At 43.6% G+C, this 27,877-nt stretch overlaps 1 protein-coding gene across 1 annotated transcript in view; it reads left to right on the top strand.

The window, feature by feature from the left end:
* The window catches only part of LOC102261219 (guanylate cyclase soluble subunit beta-2-like), a 44,134-nt gene extending 26,488 nt beyond the window's left edge, over positions 1-17,646 (top strand). Inside the window, exons 11-14 of the mRNA XM_014548287.1 lie at positions 2,061-2,215; positions 5,637-5,788; positions 8,453-8,557; positions 17,348-17,646. Of these exons, the coding sequence (XP_014403773.1) occupies positions 2,061-2,215; positions 5,637-5,788; positions 8,453-8,557; positions 17,348-17,493 (558 nt within the window). The 3' untranslated portion in view covers positions 17,494-17,646. The remainder of the gene's footprint in view (positions 1-2,060; positions 2,216-5,636; positions 5,789-8,452; positions 8,558-17,347) is intronic.
* Positions 17,647-27,877: the final 10,231 nt, after the last annotated feature.

Here is a 27,877-nt window from a genome sequence, read left to right as displayed (position 1 = left end):
TATATATAATTAATTTAATATCTATTACAAACCTAACATAAATTCTAGAACTATAAAGCTTCTTCAAAGCAAATATAGGAGAATAGCTTCGTGTCTTTGGGGTAAGCATTTATTTCTTAGATAGGACACAAAAAAGCACTAACAGTAAAAGAAAAAAAAGATAAACTTCAATGTTATGGGCCAATTGTGCCCCCCCTGAAATTTATATATCTGCATGTAACCAAGTACATAGGGTTATTCAGCCTAAGGCTAGGGATAAGGAAGGATAGTGGAAGAAGAAAGAAATATTCACAGATCATTATTTGGAGGCAGGGCCTTTACAGAGGTGATTAAATTGAGATGAGGCAGTTAAGGTGGGTTTTAATCCAGTCATACTGGTGTCTTGATAGAAAGAGAAAATTTGGATACATGAACAGATACCACAGATACATGCAGACAGGGAGAAAACCATGCAAGGATACAGTAAGCAGTGGCCACCTGCCAGCCAAGGAGAAAGGCTGCAGAGAAACCAAACCTGCTGACATCTTGATCCTGGACTTCCAGCCTCTAGAACTGTGAGAAAGTAAATTTCTGTTGTTCAAGCCACTCAGTTTGTGGTATTTGGTTATGGCAGCCCTAGCGAACCAATATGTTCTTAGAATTTTTACATTTCTGTATATTAAAGAAATTGAATATACAAAATCACAAAATGGAACAAATATTTATAATGTATATATTACATATCTAAATATATATAGAACGCCTATATATAAATAATAAAAGATAAACAACTAAATTTTTTTAAATGAACAAAAATCTTGAAAAGACTTTTCACAAAAGCTATATGAATGGACAATACATACATGAAAATGTGTTTAGCATCATTAGCCATCAGGGAAATGCAAATTAAAACCACAATGAGATATCATTTCATACCCACTATAAGACCAAATGGTGGTGAGACTGAGAACAACTGGAATTGTCACATTGCTCATAGGAATGTAGAATTGTTTTGACTTTGGAGAGTTGTTGGGCAAAGTTTCTTTCACTTTTCTTTTTTTTTTTCTTTGGAAACATTAAATATACATCTACCTTGTAACATAGAAATTCCACTTCTGGGTCTTTACCTGAGAAAAATGAAAATGTATGTCCATAAAAGGATCAGTACAAGAATGTCCCTAACAGCTTCAAACTGGAAATAACCTAATGTTTATGTTTGGGAATAGGAGACTGAATAAATAAATTGTGATATATGCTTACATTAGAATAGTATTGAGCAAAAAAGGAATGAACAACCGGTACATACAACAGTATGGTGAATCTCAAAGACGTTATATTGCATAAATGAAGCCTGATTCAAAACAGGATATCCTACATAATAAAAGCCTATATGCTAAGTATCCGGTCGACTGGTTGGCCATTCAACCAATCAAAGCACAATATGCTAATGATATGCTAAGGCTGCTCAACAGCTCGCTATGATGTGCACTGACCACCAGGGGCAGACGCTCCAACCAGTAGGTTAGCTTGCTGCTGGGGTCCGGCCAATCGGGACTGAGCGAGATGGGCCTGACATGCCCTGGAGCCTTCCTGTAGTCCCTCCCTGCTGGCCAACCTCCCACATCACTCCCCGGCCCCAATCGTGCACCATTGAAGTCCCTCTGCCTGGCCTGTGCCCTCTCTCAATCTGGGACCCCTTGGGGGATGTTGGAGAGCCGGTTTCGGCCCGATCCCACAGACCAGGCTGAGGGACCCCACTGGTGCACAAATTCATGCACCAGGCCTCTTGTGCTATATAATACCATTTACGTGAAGTTCTAGAACAGGCAAATTAATCTATGGTCAAAGAAATAAGAAGGTGATTGCCTCTGCTGAGAGGATAGAACTGAATTGGAAGGAGCCCAACATATTTTATGAGATCTATATTAGCTAATCTATAATTTATTTTGGATGGTGGCTATAGGATAAACACATTTGTTGAAACACTTAAGATCTTTTATTTTATGTAAATTATTCCACAGTTTAAAAATAAGAGCAAAAATATTTGATGGTCTCTTTTCAGTGAGGTTCTCTCTTTACAGATCAGAGTAGGGATTCATACTGGGCCGGTCTTAGCAGGTGTCGTGGGGGACAAGATGCCGCGGTACTGCTTGTTTGGTGACACTGTGAACACAGCTTCTAGGATGGAAAGTCATGGGCTTCCCGACAAAGTGCACCTCAGCCCCACAGCCTACAGGTAACCACTCACTTACTCATGCTCTCCTTTGTCCCTTCTCCTTCCAGAACTTACAGAGGGCCTAGCAGCCAGGAGATTGGGTAGTGGAGGAAACCTGTGTTTTCTCTTCCACGCCACACTAGCTTACAGAAGACATTGTGTCAGACAATAGATATTGTTGAGACTCTGCTATAAGATAGTTTTGCTCTCAAGGAGCATAAAATCTAGATGTATATTTAATATTACCAAAAAAAATAGCCCAGAGGCCAAATTCAGTCTGCCACTTTATGTTTATTTTCATAAATAAAGTATTACTAGAACACAGCCATGCTCTTATTTACACACTGTCTATAGCTGTTTTCATGTTACAACAGTAGAGTTGAGTAGTTGTGAAAGACTGGATGGCCCACAAAGCCAAAAATATTTACTATCTGTTTATTTGTTTGTTTGTTTATTTAAAATACCTTTTTATTGATTTCAGAGAGAGGAAGGGAGAGGGAGAGATAGACACATGAATGATGAGAAAGAATCACCGATCAGCTGCCTCCTTCATGCCCCTTACTGGAGATGGAGCCAGCAACCAGGGCATGTGTCTTGAGTGGGAATTGAACGGTGACCGGAATTGAACGTTGATTCATGGGTTGACTCTCAACCACTGAGACATATGGGCTGGGCTGCTATCTGTTCTTTTACAAAAAAAGTTTGCTGACCCTCAGTCTAGTGCAGCAGTTCTCAACCTGTGGGTTGAGACCCCTTTGGGGGTCGAATGACCCTTTCACAGGAGTCGCCTAAGACCATCGGAAAAAACATATATAATTACATATTGTTTTTGTGATTAATCACTATGCTTTAATTATGTTCAATTTGTAACAATGAAAATACATCCTGCATATCAGATATTTACATTATGATTCATAACAGTAACAAAATTACAGTTATGAAGTAGCAACGAAAATAATTTTATGGTTGGGGTCACCACAACATGAGGAACTGTATTACAGGGTCGTGGCATTAGGAAGGTTGAGAACCACTGGTCTAGTGGAAGAAGAAAGAAATATTCACAGATCATTATTTTAAAAGTGTGATAAATGATAGAGTTATACATAAAATGATACTTATGGTTTTTTGAGAACTTACAAGAGGTCACATTCTGTCCCAAGTTTTTTTTACATATGTTAGTTCATTTATTGTCACAACAATTCTATAAAAATATACTATTATTATTCTTATCTACAGATGAAAAAAAATCAGGCACTAAAAGGTTAGTAACTAGTTGCCTCAGATCACAGGTAGGCTAGGAAGGAGAAGAGCCTGGATACAACCCAGGGGATCAGGCCTGGAGGGAATTACAGTGTGTGTGATGGGGCAAGGATGCCTAACCCAATAAAGAAATTCTTTGTGGAGGAGGATATTCCTGAGTGGAATCTTGAGCAAGGAGTTCCAGAGTAGGATTTAGCTCAAATTGGGGTATTGGGAGTGAAAAACAAGCAGGATAAACACTGAGGTAGAATCAGTACAGAGATTTATAAACAATTTAGCTTACTGAGGGGCTAGGGCTTACACAGTAGGCGAGGAAGAGCCCCCAAGGAGGGTGAGAGCACAGTGGCAAGGCCAGGGTCCTGTTTGAGCTCTTCGCTCAAAACCAAGTAACACAGCTATGAGCATCAAGAAACGGGAAAGAGAAGAGCCGTTAGGAGTTTGATTTGAATCAGACATTGGCAGTGGGAATTTAGGGGAAGGTAAAATCAGCTAAATTTGGTAATTACTAAAAATGGGGAACGAGAAAGAGGGAGATGCCTCAAATGTTTCCCAGGTCTCCACCTTGGGGGACTAGGGCCCGAACCTCATCATCTGAAATAAGACAGGTAAGAGGGAGTCCCGGTCATCGCGGCAGATGGCGAGTTCCGGTGTGGGAGTGTTGAATTCAAAGGAATTGTGGAACATCTAGGTAAAGGTGCAATGAAATGGATGAATAAAATCTGAAGTGGAGTTGTTGGTTGGGGGTCCAGACTTGGAGTAAGCAACACATAGGTAGTAATTAAGCCATGAAAGTTGGTAAGATCACCGGGGGAAGGATGCAATGTGAAAAGAACAGCGGCAGGTGGAGAAAGAGGAGCCCGGGTATGAGGTGGAAGAAACAGAAAAGAACCAGGCATGGAAGTTCAGGGAGAGAAGTGCCCTTGTGGATATTTTTATGGGGGAGAAATTGAACAAACATGACAAATATAGTAACAGGACTGAAAAATATTCACCAGAGGTTTTGGGGGACATTTTCAGAAGTTGTGGTAGACTTGTGGGGATAGACACTGGATTATGGGTTGAAGGATAAAAAGAAGAGAGCATTTTGGGGGGATTAAAGCAGGATAGAATCAAGTGAGAAATTCTTTTGTTTCTATTTAGGATGAAAGAGATCTTAGCATGCTTACAGGCTGAGGGGCGGATGCAGATGGAGAGGGGGCTGAAGCTGAGGGGAGAGTTGGCTGATGGGGCCTGGGCCTGGAAGGTGGTGAGGAAGCATGGACGGGGTGCTCTTGAACAAGACACCTCATCCTCTGAGACTGGGGAAAAGGGTGGATGTGGTCAATGAGATGAGCAGTTGCTGGGTCTCACCTATAATGATTAAAATTTCATAGATGAATCAGATCACAGGTTAGGAGGCACAGTCAGCTGCTTGAGAGTGAGGAGAGAAGGTGCCAAATGAGGGAAATTGAGGAGTGTGGTGAATGTCTGAAACCTCCATGAAACTGGTCCAGGACAAGGGAAGGTTGATGAGTGCTGAGACCTGGCTGAGGCAACTGACCATGAATTGGAAACATTTCTAGTTTGCACTGTTTTGTGGTTCTCCTCCAACATCTCTCAGCGGCCAGTTAATAAATAAACATTTTATAGTTTTTCCATAACTCTGTCTCTTTTCATGGTCCCCTTTTTATCCTCTTCCTGGGTTCCTTGGCAGTCAGAAATCAAGGAGTAGCTTGGGTAGTTAGGATGAGCATGATGACACCTTGGGGGTATATCGGGGACTTGGAGAAGGTGGAGAGAAGAGGGCTGATCTCCTAGGAGTCCCTTGTTTCAGAACCATGCAGAGATGGTGCACACACAGGCATTGGGATGTGGCTGTAGAGGTGTGAGGGCTGCGGGTCTGAGCCGGGTGCTAGAGGGAGGAGAGGTGGTGATCAGGTCACAGCGTTTTGGTGGGACCCCTGTGCTCTCCCTCTCCCTTCGGCACCCTGTTCAGATGTCTGAGCTCATGCCTCCCTCCTCCCGCCTCCTGCCTCTTTGTCCCCTTTAGCAGGCCCTACTGATGTGTCAGAGTCCCACTCCTCCGCTGTGTGCCCTTAGCCTCAGACATCTCCTCTCTCACTATCCGTCCCATTGTAGCCAACTCTCCCGTTACAGACCTGTGATCTTTGATATCTGGTGCATTTATTTTCCCTCTGTGCAGAGCCCTGGAAAACCAAGGGTTTGAAATAATTAAGAGAGGTGAAATCCAAGTGAAAGGAAAAGGGAAAATGACCACATACTTTCTGATCCAGAACTTGAATGCCTCAGAGGATGAGATCATGGGGAGACCTCAAACTCTGCTTGATCACAAAGGTAAGCCAAGAAGAGAGGCCTCATCATGGGTGTGAATATTTTTCCCACTGACCATGTCAGACATGTTTAGTGTGGTCCTTCGGTTTGCAGGGTCAGCGTGGGTATCATCCCTCACCACAGCCAAGCTGTTACCTTCCATTCGGTAACAGCTCCAGAGAATCAATGCAGCCAATTTGCCCTGAACGCTCTTCCCTTGCATCCTGGATGTTATGCTATTCCTTGAGCCAAGCTGGTGGACAGTCTAAGGGTCTCTCACACATTTGTTTTCAAGGTTCTTCCCTGTCCTAGAAATGAGTTTTTCCATGAGCCTCTCCTGCAGCTGGGAGGGTTCCAGAGTCTTCCTCTGCTCCTCAGCCTCAGGGGCTCAGGAACAGGCTTTCCTCACACACTGGAACCTTTCACCTTCCTCATTTTCTGCTGGCTTCCAAAACTGGGAAGAAGGACAAAACCCGTGACTCATCCAGCTCCAGGAATGACAAAAGAATGAGTTTAGGTTAAAACCACCTAGTGCTAAGCTGGACCAGAGATCACTGTTTGGCTCATTGTGCTCAAAAAAAGCAGCATATGCAATTCAACAAGGGGGTCTCCTTCAGCTGCAAGGTGGATCCCATCCACCCCAGGTGGTCAGGGCCCCTTAAGAAGGATCCAGGTTAATGCTGGGACATACTGACAGGAAGGAAAACCCAGTAGCAGGAGGCAGACCATCATGAACCGCTGAACCAAACTGGAGAACAACATGGATTTATTTGGACAGAAACTAATCTTTAGCTGCTCCTGGGTCCTGCAAAGAAAAATTTCTAAATCCAGCGGTTTCTCATTTACATAGTTAATATATGCAGGGTGTGTCTTTGGGACATGAATATGGCTATTATTCTTATAATTGGGGTAATACCAGCAAACAGATGGGTATTTGAAGGAATTTTAAAATTGTTTTCACAGTGCTTTTATTCTAATACCAGCTCACTTTAGTGTCCCTGTGAGCTGCTATTGGTTTTGGCCACATTTTACTGATGGAGACACTGAGATAAATCTAAACTAAAAAATAGAAATAGCTGGCTAATGAAAGTCAGGAGCCACCCTGACTGCTATGCGAGCTTTTGGTCTCCGGATTTCTAGGCTGTAGATGCCTTGCCCACCAACCTCATCTTCTTCCTCCCCATATCCTCCCCACAATACAAAGGGTTGCTAGAGGGGGATAAACAACCATTTTGTCTATTTTTTTCTTGGTTATCAGAAGCAGACACAGTGAAGGGAGTGGGGTGTTTTGCCCCCTCCTAGTGGGAGAGAAGAAGACAGAGCTGAAGGCTTTAGCACCAGGACTGGGAAGAACCTTGCTCAGAAGGCGTGCTTCGCTCAAACCTGACACTACTTTCTCCCATTCCCACTGCAGGGGTTCCTAAACTTTCCAGTTTGAAAAACGGGATTCTAGGTCTGGGTCAGTAGAATCTAACCTGCTTTCAGTTCTGAGCTGGAAAAACCAAAGAAAAGAAAAATAACCAAGTAGAAAACTTGTAATGGTGCCTCAACTGAAGATCTCAGTATGGACCCTGAGAAACGGGGCGGGGGGCTGGGGTGCAGAGAGGGAGAGGTAGCCTCTCTCAGACGCAAACAGTGTCTCTGTGCAAACTGGGAAGTAGGTAGTCCCCAGGCACGGCTTATAATAGAGAGTCACCCCTTCCTCTGGGCTGACACCAGCGCCCCCCCCCCCCCCCCCCCCCCCCCCCGCTGATCCCCTTGGCCAGGTACTAGTACCTCCAAAGAGAAATGGCACAACCTAGTGTGTGGAACCCAGAGTGGAGGTCTCAGCCTTTCTTTTTGTGCTTCTGTGCATTTCCCTCGCCCTTTCCTCATCAGCCTAGGATTCCCGCGGGCAGCCTCAGCCTCCAGGCTCTGGGGCAGGGGCGCCTGCCTCTCCGTGCCTGCCCTCCTGTCCCCACTGGAGTGCAGCCTGGGAGGTTCTGGCAAGAGCTAGAAGGCCAAGACACTGGCTGACACTGCTTCCTAAATGTCTCAGAGGCTCTGGAATGTGACCCCACTAACCAGCAGGGGCGGAGTTTCTCAAAGCCAGTGACAGAGGAGGGGACACAGAAGCACTAAGATGCATGCAATGCGCTTCCCAAGGGCGCCTCTTTCTCAGATGGGCTCCCAGGGCACACACACTGGCTTTTCAGGCGATTCAGGGAGGCCTGGGAGGGACACCAAGATGGACTTGAGGAGATTTGAATGCGCACCCTGTGCTGAGAGCCAGGCGGTAGACCAGCAGGCGATGGCAGGTGCCTCAGCAGCGCCCTTCCTCTGTCCTCACGGGTGAACCGCCCCTCTCAACACGCCTTGCCCCTGACAGGACGATCCCCAGGAGGCAACAGGAACAAGAAAGGATGGCGTCCAGGAGAGCTCTTCCCCAAGCCTTTTTCCTTTTCCCCCTTTTGCTCTCCAAAGCAGGGGACTTGCCCCTCCTTCTTCCAGGTGGTGAATGCGTTATACACACCAAGTGTCCTGTGGCCTCCCCAGCAGTGATGTCGCCCAGTGGGCACTCCTGTCTGTCCAGTCCTTCGCGATGGGCACCTGAGCGAATCCCAGGGGCTGCTCATGTCAGAGCCACCGCTGGGGAAGGCTGCTTGCACGTGTGTTCTCACTTTTCCTTCTCCTCATGCTTTTTGGCAGGAGCTAGTGCTCAAGACAGTCAAGACAGCAAAACTGCGGCGGTCACAGGGGTCATGAGGTACGCAGACAGCCAGCAGCTGCTCCCGCAGAGAGACGCCGGCCGCGGTGAGTGCCAGAGCAGCCACAAAGGCCCAGCGCTGTGCTGCGGGTGGAGAGGGCTGCGGGCTCAGAGTGCGGCTCCTGGGAGCCAGAAAGAGCCAGCGGCACAGCTCATGCCGAGTTTGGGGTCCTGGGCCGGAAGCCTTGGACTAGCTGCTTACTGCATTTTGAATAAGTTTTTTAATGCTTTCCCAACCCACTCACCTCCCCACCCCAACTGTCCCAGGGAGGCCCCTCTGAGTATCTCTAATGCTCAGAAAAACTAATAGTCTCCACGCCCCCACTAAATGAGGTTACTCTGCACACTGCCCGCACTTCGTGACTCCTAATGAGAAGTGCGGCGACCTCCTCGCCTTGCCACCCTACGGTGCTTCATAGAGAACTCAGATCCCTGGCACTGCCACAGAGAGTTGGCCCCGTGATCCCCCTCCCCACTTTGTCCTTGAAGGTGGGAGGGAGGGGAGGTTTCTCCCAATTCATGCTGCTCTTAGTTGCCCGGGTGAGCCACTCGGCTCCCTCGGGAGCCGTTCTCGGGCACAGCTTGGTTTTGAGGGTGGGTCACGGGAAATGATGAAGGGCCAGGGAGGGCCTGCAGAATGAGTCCCTGTAGCAGCAGCACCCCCACACCTCTCCTTTCTGGGTTGTGCAGCCCCTGCTACCCTCTCCCTTTCGGGAAACCACACCTTAAATGACCCAAATGGAGTGAAGCTTTGAGACAAGGCAGCAGGGTATGTCTGTGACAGAGTACAGCATCCCAGGGATTTTTCAAAAACCATCCGTGGTCACTGAGAAAGTGTCATAAGACAATGGATAATTCATGTGAAGAGTTAGAACAGTTTAATGATTCATATAAAGAGTTAGCTATTGTTACTTTTATTAGACAATGTCTCTTAGATTGAGTATCACTTGAGCCCTTGGCATTGGGCATTGCCCAGATGCCTGAAGACTTCTCTCTAGTTTGATCCCAGTGCCTGAGGTTGAGGGAATGATCAGCACCCTTCTGTTCAGTTCTGGTGAGAGGAGACCAAGCACAGCTTTCCTCCTCCTGATCTGAAGTCAGGTGGATCCTTGGGTTCTGGGAAGCTCGAAGCTCGAAGCGGACTTTGTGCCCTTACCCACAGGCACTTCCTACAGTTGCATGCTTCTGAGAGTGCTCAAGCCCCGATAGCCGATAGCCGTCAGTGCTATTACAGTATGGAATTAGTCCCATGGCTATTCTCAGAACACAGGTAAGAAACTAGAAGTTCAGAAAGGTCATATAATTTATATAACAGCCCACAACTCATAAGTGGGAGAAATAAGACTTGATCTTCAGGCTTGTTTGTGTGGGGCCGACCATGTCCATGTGAGCCCTCTGAGTAACAGACCAAAATGATTTCATTTACCCCACGTGGGAGGCTGCTGCACATGGACTGCTTGGCTTCACAATGGCCCAGCCATGCTTCTCTCAGATCCTCTGGGCCCCATTTGAACAGATTTCTGATTATTGGGTGTGGCTGGCAGATGCATTAATATGGAATAGCTGACACACTGTAGGGACTGATATAAACATGAGCCAGAGGCTTGGAGAAATGAGAACCAAGCCAGTGGGCCATAGGGGCTCACTTTAGCTTTCCAAACCCAGACTTACCAAGTCAGAACTGCTTTTAACAACTTCCCCAGGTAATTTGATTTTTAATTTAACCCAACACAGGCTTCTTCCTTATCTCTAATGGTTGGCAGCAGACACAGAATTTAGCCTTGAAGGTTTTGTACCACCTGCTCTCAGCGCCCGGCCTTTCATCGATGTTTAGGTCCCAGTTCTCATGGGGTTTGGCTAGATCTGATAATGTCATACTTAGCTGTGAGGTAGATGAAGGCTGCCAGGGTCACTGCAGAACCCCCACTCTCACCCGCAGCCCCAGGGCCATTCCGCCTGGCCCCCACGTGGACGTCATTATGGGCAAGTGTTTCCACCAGTAGCCCAAACCTGTCAGGGCTCCCAAATTAAGTGACTGTTAGATCTTGCTATCTCAGAGATCTGCCTGTTTCCCAGGCACTAGGCAGTCAGGAAAACATTCCAGGCTCAACTCATTGATCACGTCTGCCACAAAACTCACAGGTTATATTACCTGGTTGACAAACTTATGACCGCTCTCCAGGGGCATTTCCATCTGACTTGGCTCCCTGGTGTGGGAATCAGCCTTGCTCCCCTGTGAGGACTCTTGCTCCTGTGAGGTCTCAGGGTCCTGGTAGCACACACAGCTGCGGTGGTGGCAGGAGAACACCACCTGGACCCCTCTCGAGGGCCAGCTGAGATGGGATGCTCACCCCTTCCTTCAGCTTTCTCTAAAGAGGAGGCCCATCCAATATCCGCCCATCAGCTGGGGCAATAGGAAAAGCTCCAGTGGGACCCAGGCCTGCAGGCTGCACCCAGGGCCTCATTTGCACTTCAATGACACGCTTTTCTTTCACTGAACTTTGTATTTGGGTGTTAGATCATCTCTGTGGAGAGACTCCCCAGTGCAATTAAAGGGGAGTACTGAGCCAGAGTGAAATCAGTGTGTTGACTTGGATATTTGAGCAACCACCTTTCAGCAGTGACTTAAAAATTGGCCTTCCAGCTGTCCCTGCTGGCAGGCTCTCCCGGCATCTGCCAGACCCCTGTTAGTGTCTTTTTCAACTTTCAGCTTGCTTCCACTTGTCTCCTAATGGATTTTCCCAGCGATTATAGTAATGGGTTCCAGGCTAACCTTCATAGAGCACTTAGGCAAGTGGCCCTGGCCCCTCTCTGTTAGTGACCCCTCCTTATAAATCATAGGCCCAGGGTGTCCACTTGCTGGGTTCACGGCAGGTGAAGTCAGTTTGGAGGACTTCTTCACCAACTTCCAATTGTTCCTCTGGTGGATATTAGTGGGGAGGGTCCCTCTGCTGACTGAGGTTAGGGCTTAGCAGTCTGCCTGCTGGGGGAGAGGGGGTTGCCGATTCCTCCAAATTTGACTCTATTTTCTCAACAGGAAGAACTTCCCCACTATTTGTAGTCCCCCTGATGGATGATTCTTGGATGCTCTTGTGGTCACTTATTGCCAGGTCCTTGCCCCTCACTTTGCAGGGTTTTGACAATACAAGTGCTTTTCCCAGACATGTCCGATGACCTGGGTCCAGCTGGCTTGGAGCCAGGTTAAGGAGCCTGGGCCCCTAGTCTCAGCGTTTCAACAGCCTTTCTGAGGCCTTTATAGTGTGGCTGTTAACTCCTCCTGACCTTTTCTACTTGGGGCTGATGAATGGCATAGCTGTTTTTAGCCTCAGTCTTTCTAGGAGTTGAGCTGTTAACACAGCAATGTTCTATAGATGCTTTATTTCTCTATTCTGAGGGCTGAGGTCATAGACTAGGGCTGGGCCCCTAGTCTCAGCGTTTCAACAGCCTGCTTTCTGGGGTACCTTTGAGTACTGGATGAGATATTACATATCATCTGAAAACTGTAAAGTGCAGAAGACATGTCAGGAATGACAGCCGCTTAATCACTTAGGGACCCTAGTTGAGAATTCATTCACTTAACAAATCCATGAGTCTTGGCACAAAGCTGTAAGAGGTACTACAGGGGTTTAAAATAATAAGAATGAGCCCTGCCTGAGTGGCTCAGTTGGTTAAGCGTCACCCCGCACACCAAAATGTGGTTAGATTTCTGGTCAGGGCCATGCCTAGATTGCAGGTTTGATCCCCAGTCAGGGCTCATATGGGAGGCAACAGATTGATGTTTCTCTCTCTCTCTTTTTCCCCCTTCCCCTCTTTCTAAAAATCAATTTAAAAAATACCCTTGGTGAAGATTTAAAAAAAATAAGAATGATCTGCTGCACAAAGGGGCTTTAGATCAGCAGGCAGAAGGCGATGCACATGGAAGTCAGGACTTCAGCCTAGTGCAAGGTGCTACAGGGCCAACTTCGAGCACAGGTGACGCTGGATAGACCCCAAGGACATGGAAAACCTTTAGGAGAAGGTGCAGGTAACGCAGGAACAAGGATGTGGCCTCTCTGATCTCTAGAGAATGCAGGGGCTTCTGGATGCTGGAGAACTAGTCCTCCAGGGTGTGGCCTCTTTTGCCTGTGGGTAGACATAGGAGGCAAGGGGGTGGGTGATTCTAGAAATGGCAACCCCTCCTGAAAGCTGGGGAATCCATTGCACCCTTTTTATTTCTAGTATAAAATTCTGCTGGTGGAGTTTTCCTCCAAAAATATCACTTCTAGAATTCATGGCTCCTTTCTCTGTTCACACCTCTTGTATGGTCAACTTTGCCCTTTCCCCAGAGCAGGTGGATTTATTGTAAAATTAACCCAGACAGAACCAAGTGAAAGGATAGAGGGTGTTCAGCACACATGGAGAGCAAACAGAATAAAGGCCAGGAGGGGGCCAGGCTGAGAGGTACAGAGGGACATGACATCCAACCACAGGCCCCATGCTGGGAAGTACCGGGAGGGGTAAAGCCTAGACAACTGAGACAACTCACTGAAGGTCTGACTTCAGGCTCAAGCCAACCCCCACCCAATATGATGGAAAGTCATATTGAAACCAAAAGATGGCTTCCCATATCTTATTCTCTCTAGGAGTTTAGAAAAAGGTACAGAATTCACAAGAAATTATTTTAATTGCCAATGTAAGAATCCCTTATTATAACCCCAAATCACATACTTTATGACCCACAGAACCCTGCCTGTAACAACTGGGCAATGACCCAAATTCCACCCACATTCCTAAAAATAATAGCATTTCCTGAAACTTCACATTGCTATCACTCCTGCACCCCAAGTTCCTGTAGGAGAACATGACTCATGTGATAGTTGTTTTCCATAGAGAAAAAGATTTCTTCTGCAACCATTTTTTTTAATTTAATCAATTTTATTTTATATTGAAATGGGTTTCTGTGGTGCTTAAATTCTTTACTAGGCTGTGTTAGTTTGTTCAACTAAAGAAGGCTTATTTGTTCATTCATTTATATCATAGAAGGAATATTTAAATATTATTTTTTTAAGCAAGAAAGTACAGGTAAACCAAAAGAAGACAGCAAAAGCATCAGTAATTCCATCAGAAAGACTACTATCAAAATTTTGGTGCCTATCTTCCCAGACTTGTATGTGTGTCTATGCATGTGTATGTGTATACATATATACTTTTTCTTACAAAATTTGGATTGTCACATATACAGTGTTCTGTAACTTGGCAGGTCATGACTTTCTTTTGAACATATAAACATATTTCAAAACAGAGGAGAGAATTTTATTTTTATTATTATTTTTTAATATATTTTATTGATTTTTTTTATAGAGAGGAAGGGAGAGGGATAGAGAGTTAGAAACATCGATGAGAGAGAAACATTGATCAGCTGCCTCCTGCACACCTCCCACTGGGGATGTGCCCGCAACCAAGGTACATGCCCTTGACCAGAATCAAACCTGGGACCTTTCAGACCACAGGCCGACGCTCTATCCACTGAGCCAAACCGGCCAGAGCAAAGGAGAGAATTTTAAAAAGACGTATGTGCTTCACATGGTACATTCATTTCCCATGCGACTTGTGCTGTCACATATCAAAAGCCACAGTGACATCATAACAAATGGAAACCCAGTTATCTTTTACTTCTGCACATTTACAACATACCTGCAAGGACCCTGCTATTCCATGAGTCCTGATGTTGCCTCTGAACTTTCAAAGAATGGTTAATCTTGTTCAATTTAGCTTTGGTATTTAGATTATTCCAGATGTCTAAATATCAGTAATCTATGGATGATGTACATTGCAATTCTCAATGAATCATAAAACTTAATTAACCAGAAGGCAACATTTCCCAATGTGCACAATGAGCATTTAGTATAGGAAAATGATGGCACTAATAGGCAATCTTAGAGGGTGGTGACCAATGTGTATACATATATACTTCTTTCTCACAATGGTCTTGTGGGAGCAACTGATGATATATGAGAATTCATTTCAAGTAAACAAAGAAATTCTTCCACCATCTGTATTGTGGAATTAGATTGGGGTTAAAATGTCAAATATATACGGGTAGAAATTTCAAGAGAGTCTTGCAAATCCGAGCTGACCAAGTCTGCTTTGAATTGTCAGGCGGCATTGACTCGCACTGATGGAGTCATACTTGGCCTGTCCAGCTTTCAACATGCCATCTCAGTTCTCTTCCCAACACAAACCTAGCACGTCATCTTTTTCTCCCTGTTGACCAGGAAAATTTTCCTCAAGGAGTGAAAAGGAAAGAGAAAAATTAGTTTAATAGAAATGTAAGAAAAATGGGAGTAGAAATGGAGAAGAAGAAACACAGATTAGGTACAAACAAGAAAATGAAAAATGGCCAGGTTAGAAGAGAGAAAAATATGCTATGGAAGTGAGAGAAATAAACCAGTAATGGAAAGCTCAGTGGAAAATTTTTGAGAAGATAAATTAGAAGGGAAAAAAAAACAACAAAAAAAGTGTTGAATAAAGGGGAGACTAAGAGATATGAAAAATGTTATTTTCTAGTGTTGAGTTTACTTCTAGAATTCCTTGTCTGAGGTTTAGCCAGAAAATAGATTACTCATCTTGGTTACAAAGAAATCATGGTGCTGTCTGGCAGTGGGCACACATTGTACTCAGACCCTGAGTGTTGACAGGTGAAGGCAAAGTTTTCTTTGCTATATTTCCTCCTTTTTTTCTTAAGAACTCCAACCCCTTCTGGTTGTTTTTATTTTCATTAGGGTAACCCTCAACATTTTGTGAAATTACAAAGACACAAAACAAATAAATTCTGTGATCATAGTATTATTTTGTGGATATTTTCTCTCATATGTCCTTTTAACATTTCTGTGAGTTGAGTGGGAGATGGATGTATTATTTAGTCTCCTTTTACATCTGGAGAAACTGAGGCACAGAGAGATGTTGGATGGAGTATTGATGAACATTTATAGACCTGGAGGCAGACAGCTATATCTTCTCAATAAAAAAAAATTACATTTCTATCTGCAATGAACTCCTTTTTTTCTTTTTTTTTACAATGATACCAAAACCAAACTGATCTCAAACTTTTCAAACACTCTGTCCTTATCATTTATCTTGCCTGTTTCCATGTTTGAAAATTTAATTCCTTTTAAACTTATAATATTGTTTACATCTCAAAGAAAAACAGTACCATAATAAGCCCTGTAATTTCAAGTGAAAGGAATAAAGAGTGTTTGAAGTAATAAAACTAGTAGACAATTAGCAAAAAAAAAACAACAAAACAAAACAAAAAATAAAACCCCATACCTGAAAAATTAACAATTTTCAAAGACATTGCTGAACATGATTCCGTCTTTCGATGACAGAAGTGAGGGGAGGATGTGGTATAGTGAATGTGTAGCTAAGGACATCTCCACTAGGCCAGTTCTAGTTTGGTCATATCCTATAAAAATGTCACACTTGAACCTTGACTCCTTATCAGATTGGCCCCAATTTATGCATGAGCTAAATATTCTATATAAATCATTTCCTGGAGTTGCACCAGTGACATGGTTCTAGGTGTCCCAGGAACTGCCCCCTTCTTTTCTAGAAGGTCCTTTCCCAAATTTTCACCTCATCCTGGGCCTGAGACTGGAAAGAGACTGGGGAGAGGTTTCTACATGTATATCATCACTTATGTTCATTAGTGCCTAGTACATTAGCACATTGAGCTTTGTCTCAGTCTAATTGTGATGGAAACTACCCATTGCTTTTTTACCTTAAGACAAAGTTATCCAGAGGCTAAAGATAGAAGCCCCTCTTGCATTTCCTGATTTCTAGGACACTAGAGCCTCAAATATAATATGTGAGCCTCTCTGAACTTGAATGTCTCTGGAACAATGGTTAGTGTAAAACGAAGAAGAGGGAATGCTATATGACTTTAAAATCTTAGATGCTGACCTTTCCAAATGAAACTGCAGGGAGAGCAGGAGGTGGAGACAGTGTCTTCATCCAGGCCTGTTTCACTCCTTCTCTGAGTCCTCTCCCTCCCTCCTCGCCGTGCCTCACAGAGCCAGGGGCTTTTCCAGTGCTTTCTCCCGGGTCGCCTTTCCGTACTTAGAATTAAGAACAGACATCTTTGAGTTGTACTCTATGTGGGGCACTGTGCTAATCACTTTATATACATAATCTAATTTAATTATCCCAATGACCCGGGGAGGCAGGTGTAATCATTATTTCCCCACTTTTCAGATGAGGACAATGAGGCCCAGAGCTGGTAATAAGGAGCAGTGGCCATGCTGGGTATGAGCATCTGCCTCTGTGCTGTTAATGCGCCGACCCCTTCAGGAGTGGGGAATGTCCGGCCTGAGGGCTGTATTAGGCCCGCAAAATCATGTAGTCTGGCCCTGCCAAGGCAATAAGGGTGGTTAGTTAAATGTTTGGCCAAATACAGCAGGGTAATTTTTAAGTTGATCATTTTGTATAGCCTGGGAATGATGGTATAAATATCCAAATGGCCCTTGGCAGAAAAAGGCTCCCCACCCCTGTGGACAGTCGCAGAGCAGCAAGTCTGGATGCTCGGTGCTCTTAAGTGAGTTATGGACAGGGAAAGATTTGGTATGTGACCAACAAGATGTCACAGTGTGGAATGAAAAAAAAATAATGTGGCAACACGGCTGAGGTCTGTATGCACCTCTTTGGCCTGGGCTGTGAAGATGAGCTCCTGCCCAGGAGGTGGGAAAGAAAGCCTATGGTGCCCACACTGTGTTTTCTGGGGCCTGGCTTAGGCAGACACCCCTGATGCAAAGACCAGTCTGAGGCTTGACTGATTCACTCACCTGTCTGTCTTGTTTCAGATTCTGAGGAATGGATGCCTGAAGGGAGTCCAGTGTCTGGACAGGACTCTGTGGAGGCAGCTGACAGAGAACCGTCTTCAGATCAGACAGAGACACATCCCTTTGTTAATGACACTCTGCCCTCTGGTTTCTGTGCTCTGTTGTAACAGAGGGGAAGGGAACCCCTTGACTTAATTTTCCCCCTACTCAGTTTTATGGTAACAAAGTAACTTCTTTTCATTCCTCAGCTCAAAACTTCTTAAGCTGCATCTCTTCCTCACTGTCCCTTTGAGAATAAAAGTCTACAAATGAAACACAATCATGACAAGTTTGGAAAATGTGCTTTTATAGTCTCAGGTCAAAGCCAACCCTTATACTTTGAGACTTTGGGTCTTGATTGTTCTCATAGGTCACAAGTTTGGCTGTGGGGCTGTTTCTGTTTTCTTCCAACAGGAGTGAATGCCTTTCAGCTCCCATCACTGTAGCTCCACTGAATCCCTGCCTCTGAGCAAAAGCCCCAGTGGCCACCTTCAGAGGACACCCTGACCTTGAGCCTTGGAGCTCATTCCATGCAGTGCCTTGTTTTAAATGATGATGGGACTAGGGAGAGGGGAGGAAGGAGACCCAGACCCCCAGTTTATGAATCGCCCCACAACACAGCCTGGATGTGAAAGGCACTCAGCCAGGAAATAATTTTCATTCCCAGCCTTGGAAATTGCATGAAGCAATAGAACAAAAACTGCACTCCCCAGAGATGTCCTGAAAGTAAAGTGGGAGAGAAAATGTGAAAATCACAGGAAGGGCAGAGTTAGGAGAGAGGGAATCAAGGCAGAGCGCAGCCAGACGCCCAGGGCCCTTGGCGGGCTTCCTTGACTGCACAGAACGCTCCTGCACTGCTTCCCAAGGCAGGCGTGGGATCACCTGCCATGGAGAGGGTCGGAAATGTGTGGCATGGGGAGAGGGCTGCAGTGCGGTGATCTATGGACTGTGCAGCTGTACTTACAGTCTGTGAAAGATATATGTATGTATATATATATTGGTACCTGGGTAATAAAGAAAATCTCAAGGGCACACAAAATTTTGTGATTCATGCTTATTAGGTCCTTACTTTTCTCCAGAGGCATTAACTTTCAGCTCTTCCTAGGAGGGCATGGGCAAGACCTGACTCTGTCCCCAGCCAATCCCAGGGGCAGGAGGTGAAGGAAAGGTGATGAGAGTTGAATAACTTGATTCATTCTTCTAGATAGCGCCTGTGTCTTGTCTCTAGAAATAGGCAGGTGTGGCCCATAGTTTCACAGGGCTACAGCCTCCAGATTAGACTGAGCACAAAGTGCTGAGTCAAGAGGTACGGTTTTGTCCAAACTGCACCACCTGATGGCTTGGTATCTTAGTTTCAGCCACTATAAAATGGGTTAGTGGCAGCTGCCCCACTTACCCCACAGGTGTTTTTTTGTTTGTTTGTTTTCTGTTTTTGTCTGTGTGTGTGTCTGGGGGTGGGGTGGTGTTTGTGTGTGTGTGTGTGTGTTTGTGTGTGTGTGTGCAGTCATTAAAATACAAGAGCCCAAAGATGAATGTGATATAATAATAGTAACTACTAACATTTATTGACCATCCACCACATGCTAGGCACTGGCCTTGCACACATGTTACACGTTATTTCTGTTCCTGACAACAACCCAGTAATAAGACAGCTCTTCCAGATACTTGACAGATGCGGAAACAGAAACATGGGGAGATTTGGTGGCCTGAGATCACGCCACTGGTAGCGGTGAATAGCTTAGACAGGACATGTGCTGTTTATGTTATTACAACATCAAAAAGGACAGGATAGCCTGAAGGTATGGACCCTGGAGCCAGGTGGAACCAGGTTTGAATCCTGGCTCTACCATCTACCAGATGTGTGAGTTTGGAAAAGTTGTTTAACATCTCTGTGCCTCAATGTCCCCTTTGTAAAATGGGAATGATCAGAGGACCTGCCTCATAGGGGTGTCATGAGGATTATATGAAATATATACAAAGCACTTAAAAGAGTTACCCACACTTAGTAAGCATCTTTAAATGCCAGTACTTTTCATTTTTTAAAATATTGCTATTAAGTGGTCTCCCTGCTAAATTGGGGGCAAGAAAAGATGATTCTTATTTACTTACCTTGTATGCTTTCCTTCCAAGTCCTTCAGCTCAGTTATGAGCAAGAACCCAACCCGGGACTATGAATTCTGTAAGGTGGTAGCATTGCCCATGAGATGAAGAGCAAAGCAGTTGTTTGGTGAAGTGGAAGGAGAAGAGCAGGAACCTGAGGCCTCAGCTCCCAGCTGGCAGCTGTGCTGAGACTGCCAGACCTTGTGGAGCAGGTGCCCTAGCCCTGGTTGAAAATGGAGAGGATTTTGTTCAATGTTTATTATGATTGAAATAATCATTTCCCATGTAAACGAATGGCTCTATCCTGCATTTGGTGTCCCCTGGAGCCTACTATTTACTCTGGAACAAACACTGTAGAGACCAACTTCAGGTGCCCAGGGAACCCAGCCAGGCTGCTGGTGTGCTCTGTGACCCCCTGAGGCTCCCAGGAGAGCGTTCTCTCTCGGATGCACTTCTCCAGGTTGGAGCCCTCTGGAGGCCCTGAGTGTGTGAACATCCACTGAGCGTGCAGAGTAGCTCTTAGGACATCTGCCCCTCTGCAGCCTCTGCCAGTGCTCTAACTCCAGCCTCTGGTGTCTGCCTGGTGTCCATCAGCCGGGCCTCTGGCTGTCTTTCCAGATAACAGACTTGTTTATGAGAAGTGAATGCCTTGCTCAGCCGGGAAGGCAGGATGACTCCAGGCTGAGCCCTGCTCCAGCCTTAGGACCTTCCAGGAGAGGCATCTCCCTCCACCGAAACCTGGTTACATTCATTTTACCCGGGACCTGTCTGGCTCCAAGCCCCTCAGCTCCCTCCACCCCAGGGGCAGGGCAGACTCAGATCTAAGCAGATGGCTGGTCTGGCTTCTGACCTGGTCTAGCAGGCCAGACCATTACAAATTCATAGGCCTCCAGCCCGTGAAGAGAGATGGAAATTTTCATTAGTAAGAACTTAAAAACTGTCCACCATCCTTCCCCAGCGAAGTCCAGAGCTTCATCCCATGGTGCCTTCAGCTGGTGCTACCCCACCTCTCAACCTCTCACACACCAAGCCTCTGGAGGTGGAGCTCATGGCCTCGAGCAGAGGAGTAAGGATCTGTCAGGGGCCCTTTGCCTCCCCTTTCTCCTTCCTTTGTAGACACCCGAGTCCTGTTTTCGAATGTTTGGGCCTGGCCAGGGGCTGGCATCTCACCCCCCCGCTGGGCTATGACTGGCTCATTCTTTGTAACAACCCAACCTCCCCCACCCCTTCTTTTCCCCCCTTTCTTCTTTTCCAACTTTCCTTCAGCGTGAGCTGTGTGTGAGAGAAAGAAGGCAAATCATGTCTGTGCCTGGCTGAGGAATGAGATCATTGCTCTCCCTTCTTAGCAGGCTTTGCTGTCTGCTGGTCGGGGTTACGGGGAGAAAGCAGGGCAGCTCCATGTCCACAGAGAGCCATCTGGCTCCACCAGACTCACACGGATGCTAATCTGTTGATTTCCTTTACTTATTCTTTTTTGTTGGTGGTGTTCTTCCCAAGGACCACTTCACTGCAGCTGTAAATTCAGGCCTGGTCCATCTGAAGGCGGGGGTGCATTTGGCATTATGCCCCCCGGACCCCCGTCCCCTTGTAGGTGTCAGCGCGTCATTGTTATCATTGGTGGGTCTATGTAGTTGTAATGTCAGGGCTGTACTTTCAAATGGAAATCAGGCAATTATGCTGCACATGGGGAAATCTGACAGATGCAGAGGTTTTACACCACTGGTCCTGTCATGGGGACAAAGGCAGCCAGTGCTCCCAGGGGATGGTTAAATAAATAAAATATGTTTTAAGAGCACAGAAAAATCCAGGAATAATTAACTACATGATGAGAGTTCATAGGTCCTGTGGCTGTTTAACTTCAGAATGTGATAATGATATGTCAATGGATCGCTTAACTCATCTTTATAAAGGCGGCATTAGAAAACTGATTTCAATGTGCATTCAAACAGAGGCAGCCGCTGCTCTACGCATCTGCTTTCCAGTTTCCAAATGCAAAGCTTTTTAACTTGTTTCGCTTCCACCACATGGGCAGAAGGGGTTTTTTAGGGCTCCAGTTGGCTTAAGGAGAAGAGGGGCTGATAGCAGTCTGATTTCAAACTCACTGAGCAGTTTCCTGTCAACATTTAGTGTAGATTCATAGGCGCTTACACTGAAAAATATGGTAACAGGATCCTGGCCACCAGTTCAGTACTTGAGTATTTGTTATGTGCCAAGCCCCAGCCGAGTGCTTTAGTCCTTTGAGTGTGAGGTAGGCACTACTATCACCCATGTTTTACAGACGGGGCACTGGCACCAGCAGTAGGTGGGACAGCTGGGTTTCAGATCTCGCCTTGTTGGTCTTTGGTCTTAGCTCTCAGCCACTGAGTGGCCCCCTCTCCAATGTTTCAACAGAAAATAGCAAGAAAGTACACACTCACTCACGCAGGCTTCATCAAGCACCCTATGCCAGACACAGCCAGTTGGAGTGAATTACTAAATAGGAGAGACTTCAATAAAACCTAAAACTTAAGTTTTCCCCGAAAATACCCCGATGTTTAAACAAATGGTTAATTTGGAGCCTGAAACGTGAGATAAGATTCAACACTCAATGTGTCCAAAACTGGACTTATATGAACTTACATTACACTTACAAAAAGTAAAGTGCTCCCAAATCCTGGCCATTTTTTCTCTCCTGTTACAGAGGCAGCAACTCAGAGCAGGCTTTGGTCCACGGCTTTGAACTTCAGTAGTCCCTGAATTTCTTTATATGCCGCGGCCGTAGACTAACTACAGCTGATGTCAATTAGAGCTGAGATAGAAAGGGAAGACATTTTATCTCTCAGAAAAAGTACTTGTAAACCAAGCATATGACAAACTAAATACAACAGGTTTACATGGGAATCTCTAATGATTTCTCAGATCAGTATGTTCCCTTTGAAAGTCCATGAGACCCACTGTAGTTAGAATGCATTAATCAAATAAAACTGGAAGTTTCCAGAGACAAAATGTCTACTAATTTGTTACTAACTAATAAACACAGATCACACACACAGCACCCTCTGATTATGACTTGTTTTAACTTATCCAAGGGTAGAAAAATATTTGGACCATTAGCTTTGTCTTATGTTAAGAAAAAATTAAATTTCTGGTTATGGAAAATTAGTTTTTCTGTTTTCACCTCTACTGAACACATTTGTTTGAAAATATTAAATAATAAACTCACATTGCAGAAATAATATCATTAAAGCATACTCTTCATTAAAGATCTTAATTAAAAAGGATTGAAAACACTAGTGACGAGAACAAAAGAGACCAAAGTCACAAGTCACTCAAGAATGGATCACTCAGGGGCTCAACGGAGCAATCAGAGCACCATCCCATGGGCGGGGCCAGCCAGGCCCCATCACCCATCGACACAGCAAGGCCTTGTTCCACATAAACCAAGGACTGATGCTCCAAGAAGAAAAAATAAGAGTGAAAAAAAAAAGTGAAAACCAATTAAAAATCAAAATTTTAAAAATTAAAAGCTACAATGCAGGTTAACAACCTCAAAATATATGTCATAGCTAATGTCATTCATTTACTTAATGTCCATGATCAGTTATTAGCATATATCTTTTCCACAACGAATTTTAACTTCATTATAAATTCTTTACCCATCAAAAAGCATTTTAAACTAAGCATTTGACAAAAAATAATCAATTAACAGAGACATTTCTAACACTTTCCTGGATTTAAGAAGTGCCATTTTGAAAGTTCAAGATGCCCCAATTTGCAGAGGAAATTTACTAACTAAACCTAGTGTCTACTAATTTGCCTGTGGTTAATGTGCATCAGAAACACACACACACACACACACACACTCATTTGTTATTCCAGCTTCCTAAATATAGAAAATCTTTTGGGCCATTAAATTATCTTATCGTAGAAAAAAATTAAAACCCTCTGATTAAAGAGAAATTAGGTTTGCTTTTTCCTTCTCTTTTTCAACATATTTGAAAATATTATTGTAATAATCTTGTGATTGTGATTGGAAAAATTAGAAAAATTAGAATTGATTTTGACCCAGCTCTTTCAAAAAATAGTGTGTGTGTGTGTGTGTGTGTGTGTGTGTGTATTTAATATTAACCAAGCTCTCAGGTAACATATGTATTATGACTGTGTATGCATATCACCATAATACTTAAGAAAAGTAAAGCAAATTGCTGGCCAACGAGTGTACAGATAAGTCAGTAGGGATGCAACAGTGCAGAAAAGCTTTCCATTAGTCATTCCAATACAAACCTCTCAAACTTTCTTACACTTGATCATGGACAGTGTGAACTTGGAAAAACCATGGGGTTTATTAGAAGAAAGAAAATGAGACCGTGGGCAGAATACATAAAAAACACAGATCTTCTTTAGGAGCTGGAATTATGGGTGACTTTATTTTTCTTCTTCATGTGTTTCTGAGTTTTCCAAATAATATGTAATGGGTCTCCAGCATGATGCTTACATGAGTGGGCACTGGAGCCAAGCCACCAGATCGGGAGCCTGGTTCTGCGGTTCATTGGCTCGTGCAAATCACTTTCCACCTTGAACACTCAATTTTCTCTCCACAGAATGGAAACCATTATAGTGCCTACTTCACAAAGGTGTTATGATGCTTAGTGAGATAATACTCACAATGTATGTAGTGCCTTGCACATATAACTGCAATAAATGTTAACTACTTAAGGGAAATCCTTATGCAGCCCACGTCGGTACTTGTTCTCACAGTAACAAAAAAGTGGAAATCCTGAGGGTCATTGATAAAGTCAATATAATTTTCACATGCCACATTGCTGGATCGATCACCTGGTGTAAACAAGCACCCTCCAGTTCCTTCTCTGCCACACTCCCCTCTGTTTTTTTATTTATAACACTCATTGCAACCTGAAATTAGTTTATTTGTTTATATTCTAGAATCAGTCACCATGGTTGATTTTAAACTCTGAACGGTTTAACAAATGGCTTGGTAAACTCCTGAATATGTAACAACCGGCTCTCACGAGCCAGCATACCCCCAGCTAATCTCCTCTGACAATTTCAACATTTTAAATGGTAGTTTGGGTTTGACGATGAAGGAAAATAACCCCCTACCCCATATCCTCAAGCCAGCACAAATATGACAATTAATTTATAGGCAGTATCATCAGTGGGAGCTGTTAGCTGTAACTAAACTTATAACCAAGTGGACCATTTTCTGGGTAGATTTTTATTATAGTGGTGGTAAATGTTAGATCCTTGGAAACTGATGAAACTGCAAAAATAGGATCCATTGTTATTTTCCCAAATAGCTCCAGCACCCTAAGGAAATGAGCAAGATTGAGCATTTTTGGAATTAAGATCCAAGTATTTTCTGTTTCAATTCATTTTGAAAATCAAAATAATTTTAAAAGGCATACATTAAGATGTCTCTCTCCTACCTCTGAACCTATCCACCCATGCTCTCATTATTGACTAGAGGCCCAGTGCACAAAATTCATGCGTGGGGGGGGGTACCCCCTCAGCCCAGCTTGCACTCTCTCCAATCCGGGACCCCTCGGGGGATGTCCGACTGCCGGTTTAGGCCCGATCCTGGGGCAGTTGGACATTCCTCTCACGCTCCTAACTGCTCACCTGCCTTATCGCCCCTAACTGCCCCCTGCCAGCCTGATCACCCCTAACTGCCTCTGCCTGCTGGCCTGGTCACCCCCAACTGCCCCCCCCCATGGCCTGGTTGCCCCATGAAGCCTGCTGTTCAGTCGTTTGGTCGTCCCTCACTAACCCCGCTGCCAGCCTTGTTGCCCCACACAGCCTGATGTTTGGTCGTTACTGTTACTGTGATGGCATCCTGGACAATTTGCATATTCCTCTATTATTAGTATAGATAATCATTTGTTTGATTTCTTGTGTACATTCTTTATAAAAATAGAAGCAAACACCATAGGTATTTTTATTCTCCGCTCCTGTTTTGCGCAAAATATATTGTTCACATTGTTCCATACTTAGCTTTTTTCACTTAATAAAACTAATGTTAACCATGTCAGTATATAGAGAACAACCTCATTTTTTTTACAACTGCATATATTTTTATTATATAGCACATTTAAGATGACCCCAAATTCTTTGCTCCTCTTCCTTTCAGAGGTAGATTCTAGTTCTTTGCTACTATTGAGAGGTAGATTCTAGTTCCTTCCCCTTGAGTATGTGCTGGCCTCAGTGACTTGTTTGACCAGCAGAGAACAGTGCAAAGGAGGCTATGTCAGTAGGTCAGGCATGAAGAGGCTGGCTACTTGCACTTCCTGCCACTTAGGACACTCCCTGAGGCAAGGAGGATGGATGCTTGGAGAGAAGTCTTACTCCCCTGAGACTACCATGCTGTGAGGAAGTCCAAGCTAGCTATGTAGAGAGACCTTGGGCAGAGAGATGCCTGACCAGCCCCCAGCCATTTCAGCCATGTTGGCCTTTGCACCAGGAATGGCAATGAAGACAGAGGAGGCTTCAGATGATTCCAGCAAGCCAACATCTGACTGCAATTCCATGAGAATTCCTAAGTGAGAACCACCTTGCTAACCCACAGAACTATGAGAGAGAATAACCCACTGCTGTTCTAACCACTATATTTTGAGGTCACTTGTTACATAGAAATTGATAACCTGAATACATTATGAAGATACATATAGTTTGTTTAATTAGCCCTTTATAGATACACATTCAAGTTGTTTCCAATCTTTTGCTATTTCAACCAATGATTTAATGAATAATCTTGAGTATAAATTGTTTTTGCACAGTTGCAGGTATATAAATTTCCAGAACTATGTTAGTCAAAAGAAAAATGCAATTGCATTTTGGTGTACTTCCATTCATTTAGTGTCAATTTCCTTGCTTATTTTTCTATTGGCTTATTCTTTTACTTCTCAGTTTCTAGAAAATTAGTTCTTTGTGACATGAGGTACAAATATTTTTCCCCAGTTATCTTGTCTTTGGATTTTGTTTATGATGACTTTTCCCATGAAGACTTCTATTTTTAAGACTCCTCTATATTTTCTTCATTACCTCTCTCTTTTAACATTTAATCTTTGATCCATTTGGAATTTGTCCTGATGAATGCATCTAATTTTATTTTTTCGAAATTGCTATTTAATTGTCTTTAAATCATTTAATTAATCTATATTTTTGATACTGATTTCAAATGCTACTTTTATCACATACTAACTTTTAGTATGCATGAGTCTATCCATATTTCTACTGATTATCTATCTTAATTTTTGTATGTTGAAAATACATTTTAACATGTGAGATGGCTAGTGTATGCTTGTTATTCTTGTTTTAAAGAAGTCTTCTGAATATTTTTCCTAATTTTCTCATATGAACTTTAGAATCAACTTGTTGAGTTACAAGAATATCCTGGTAGTGCATTAATTGAAATTACACACAAGGAGATTTAACATCATTATGATATTCACTCCTTTTATCCAAAAATATGTAGTGCTTTTGCATTTAAGACTGCTTTTTTTTTTTTTGTAATCCTCACCTGAGAATATGTTTTTTATTGATTTTAGAGAGAGAGTGGGAAAGAGAGAGGGAGAAAAAGAACAAACATTGATGTGAGAGAATGTGAGAGAGAAACATCGATTGGCTGCCTCCCACATGTGCCCTGACTAGGGATCAAACCCACAACCTGGGTGTACTGGTTAGGAATCAAACCTATGACCCTTTGGTGCGTGGGATGACACTGCATCCAACTAGCCATACCAGCCAGGGCTGTTTAAGACTGCTTTTTGTCTTTCAGGATCAATTGAAAGCATTTCTTATATAGATCTGGAATAATTACTAAGCTTATTCTTGGTTATTCTAGCTTTTTAAAAAATTATAAGTGTAAAAATGTCTTTTCATTTTTTATATCTTCTAATTATTTGTTTAAATATATGAAAGTTTTTGAAAATTATATATTGATTTAATATTAAGCCACCTTACTGAATTCTTATTTTTTAACCTTTTTCAGATCATTCTCAGGTTATTCAAGTATAGAAATAGGTATTTTGCAAATAATGATAATTTTGCTTCTTTTCAATGTTTGTATTCCAATGTCTCTCTTTCCTGTTTATACATTTATATTTTATCCCTGACTTAGTAGGAATGCTATTGGAATTTCTCTTTTAAACATAATGTTGATTTTCAACTAGGTTTAAGTTAGGAAAGGAAACATCTATTGTTTTTTCATTAAATTTTTTTAAGATCAAAAATGAAAGTTGCATTTTACTAAGCATTTTTAAGCATCTAAAAAGATAAGTACATATTTTTTGTAGTCATTAATATGGTGAATTCATATAGACTTCCTAACATTGAACCACCTTTGCATTGAATAAATCTCACGTTGTTGCACTGTATTATTCTTTTATTGAGTTGCTTGAGTTTTTTTTATATATT

This window comes from Myotis brandtii, unplaced genomic scaffold (genome assembly GCF_000412655.1).
Source record: "Myotis brandtii unplaced genomic scaffold, ASM41265v1 scaffold500, whole genome shotgun sequence".
Lineage (NCBI taxonomy): Eukaryota > Metazoa > Chordata > Mammalia > Chiroptera > Vespertilionidae > Myotis > Myotis brandtii.
The sequence above is the reverse complement of the archived record's forward strand: the minus strand, read 5'-3'. Positions and strand labels throughout refer to the sequence as shown.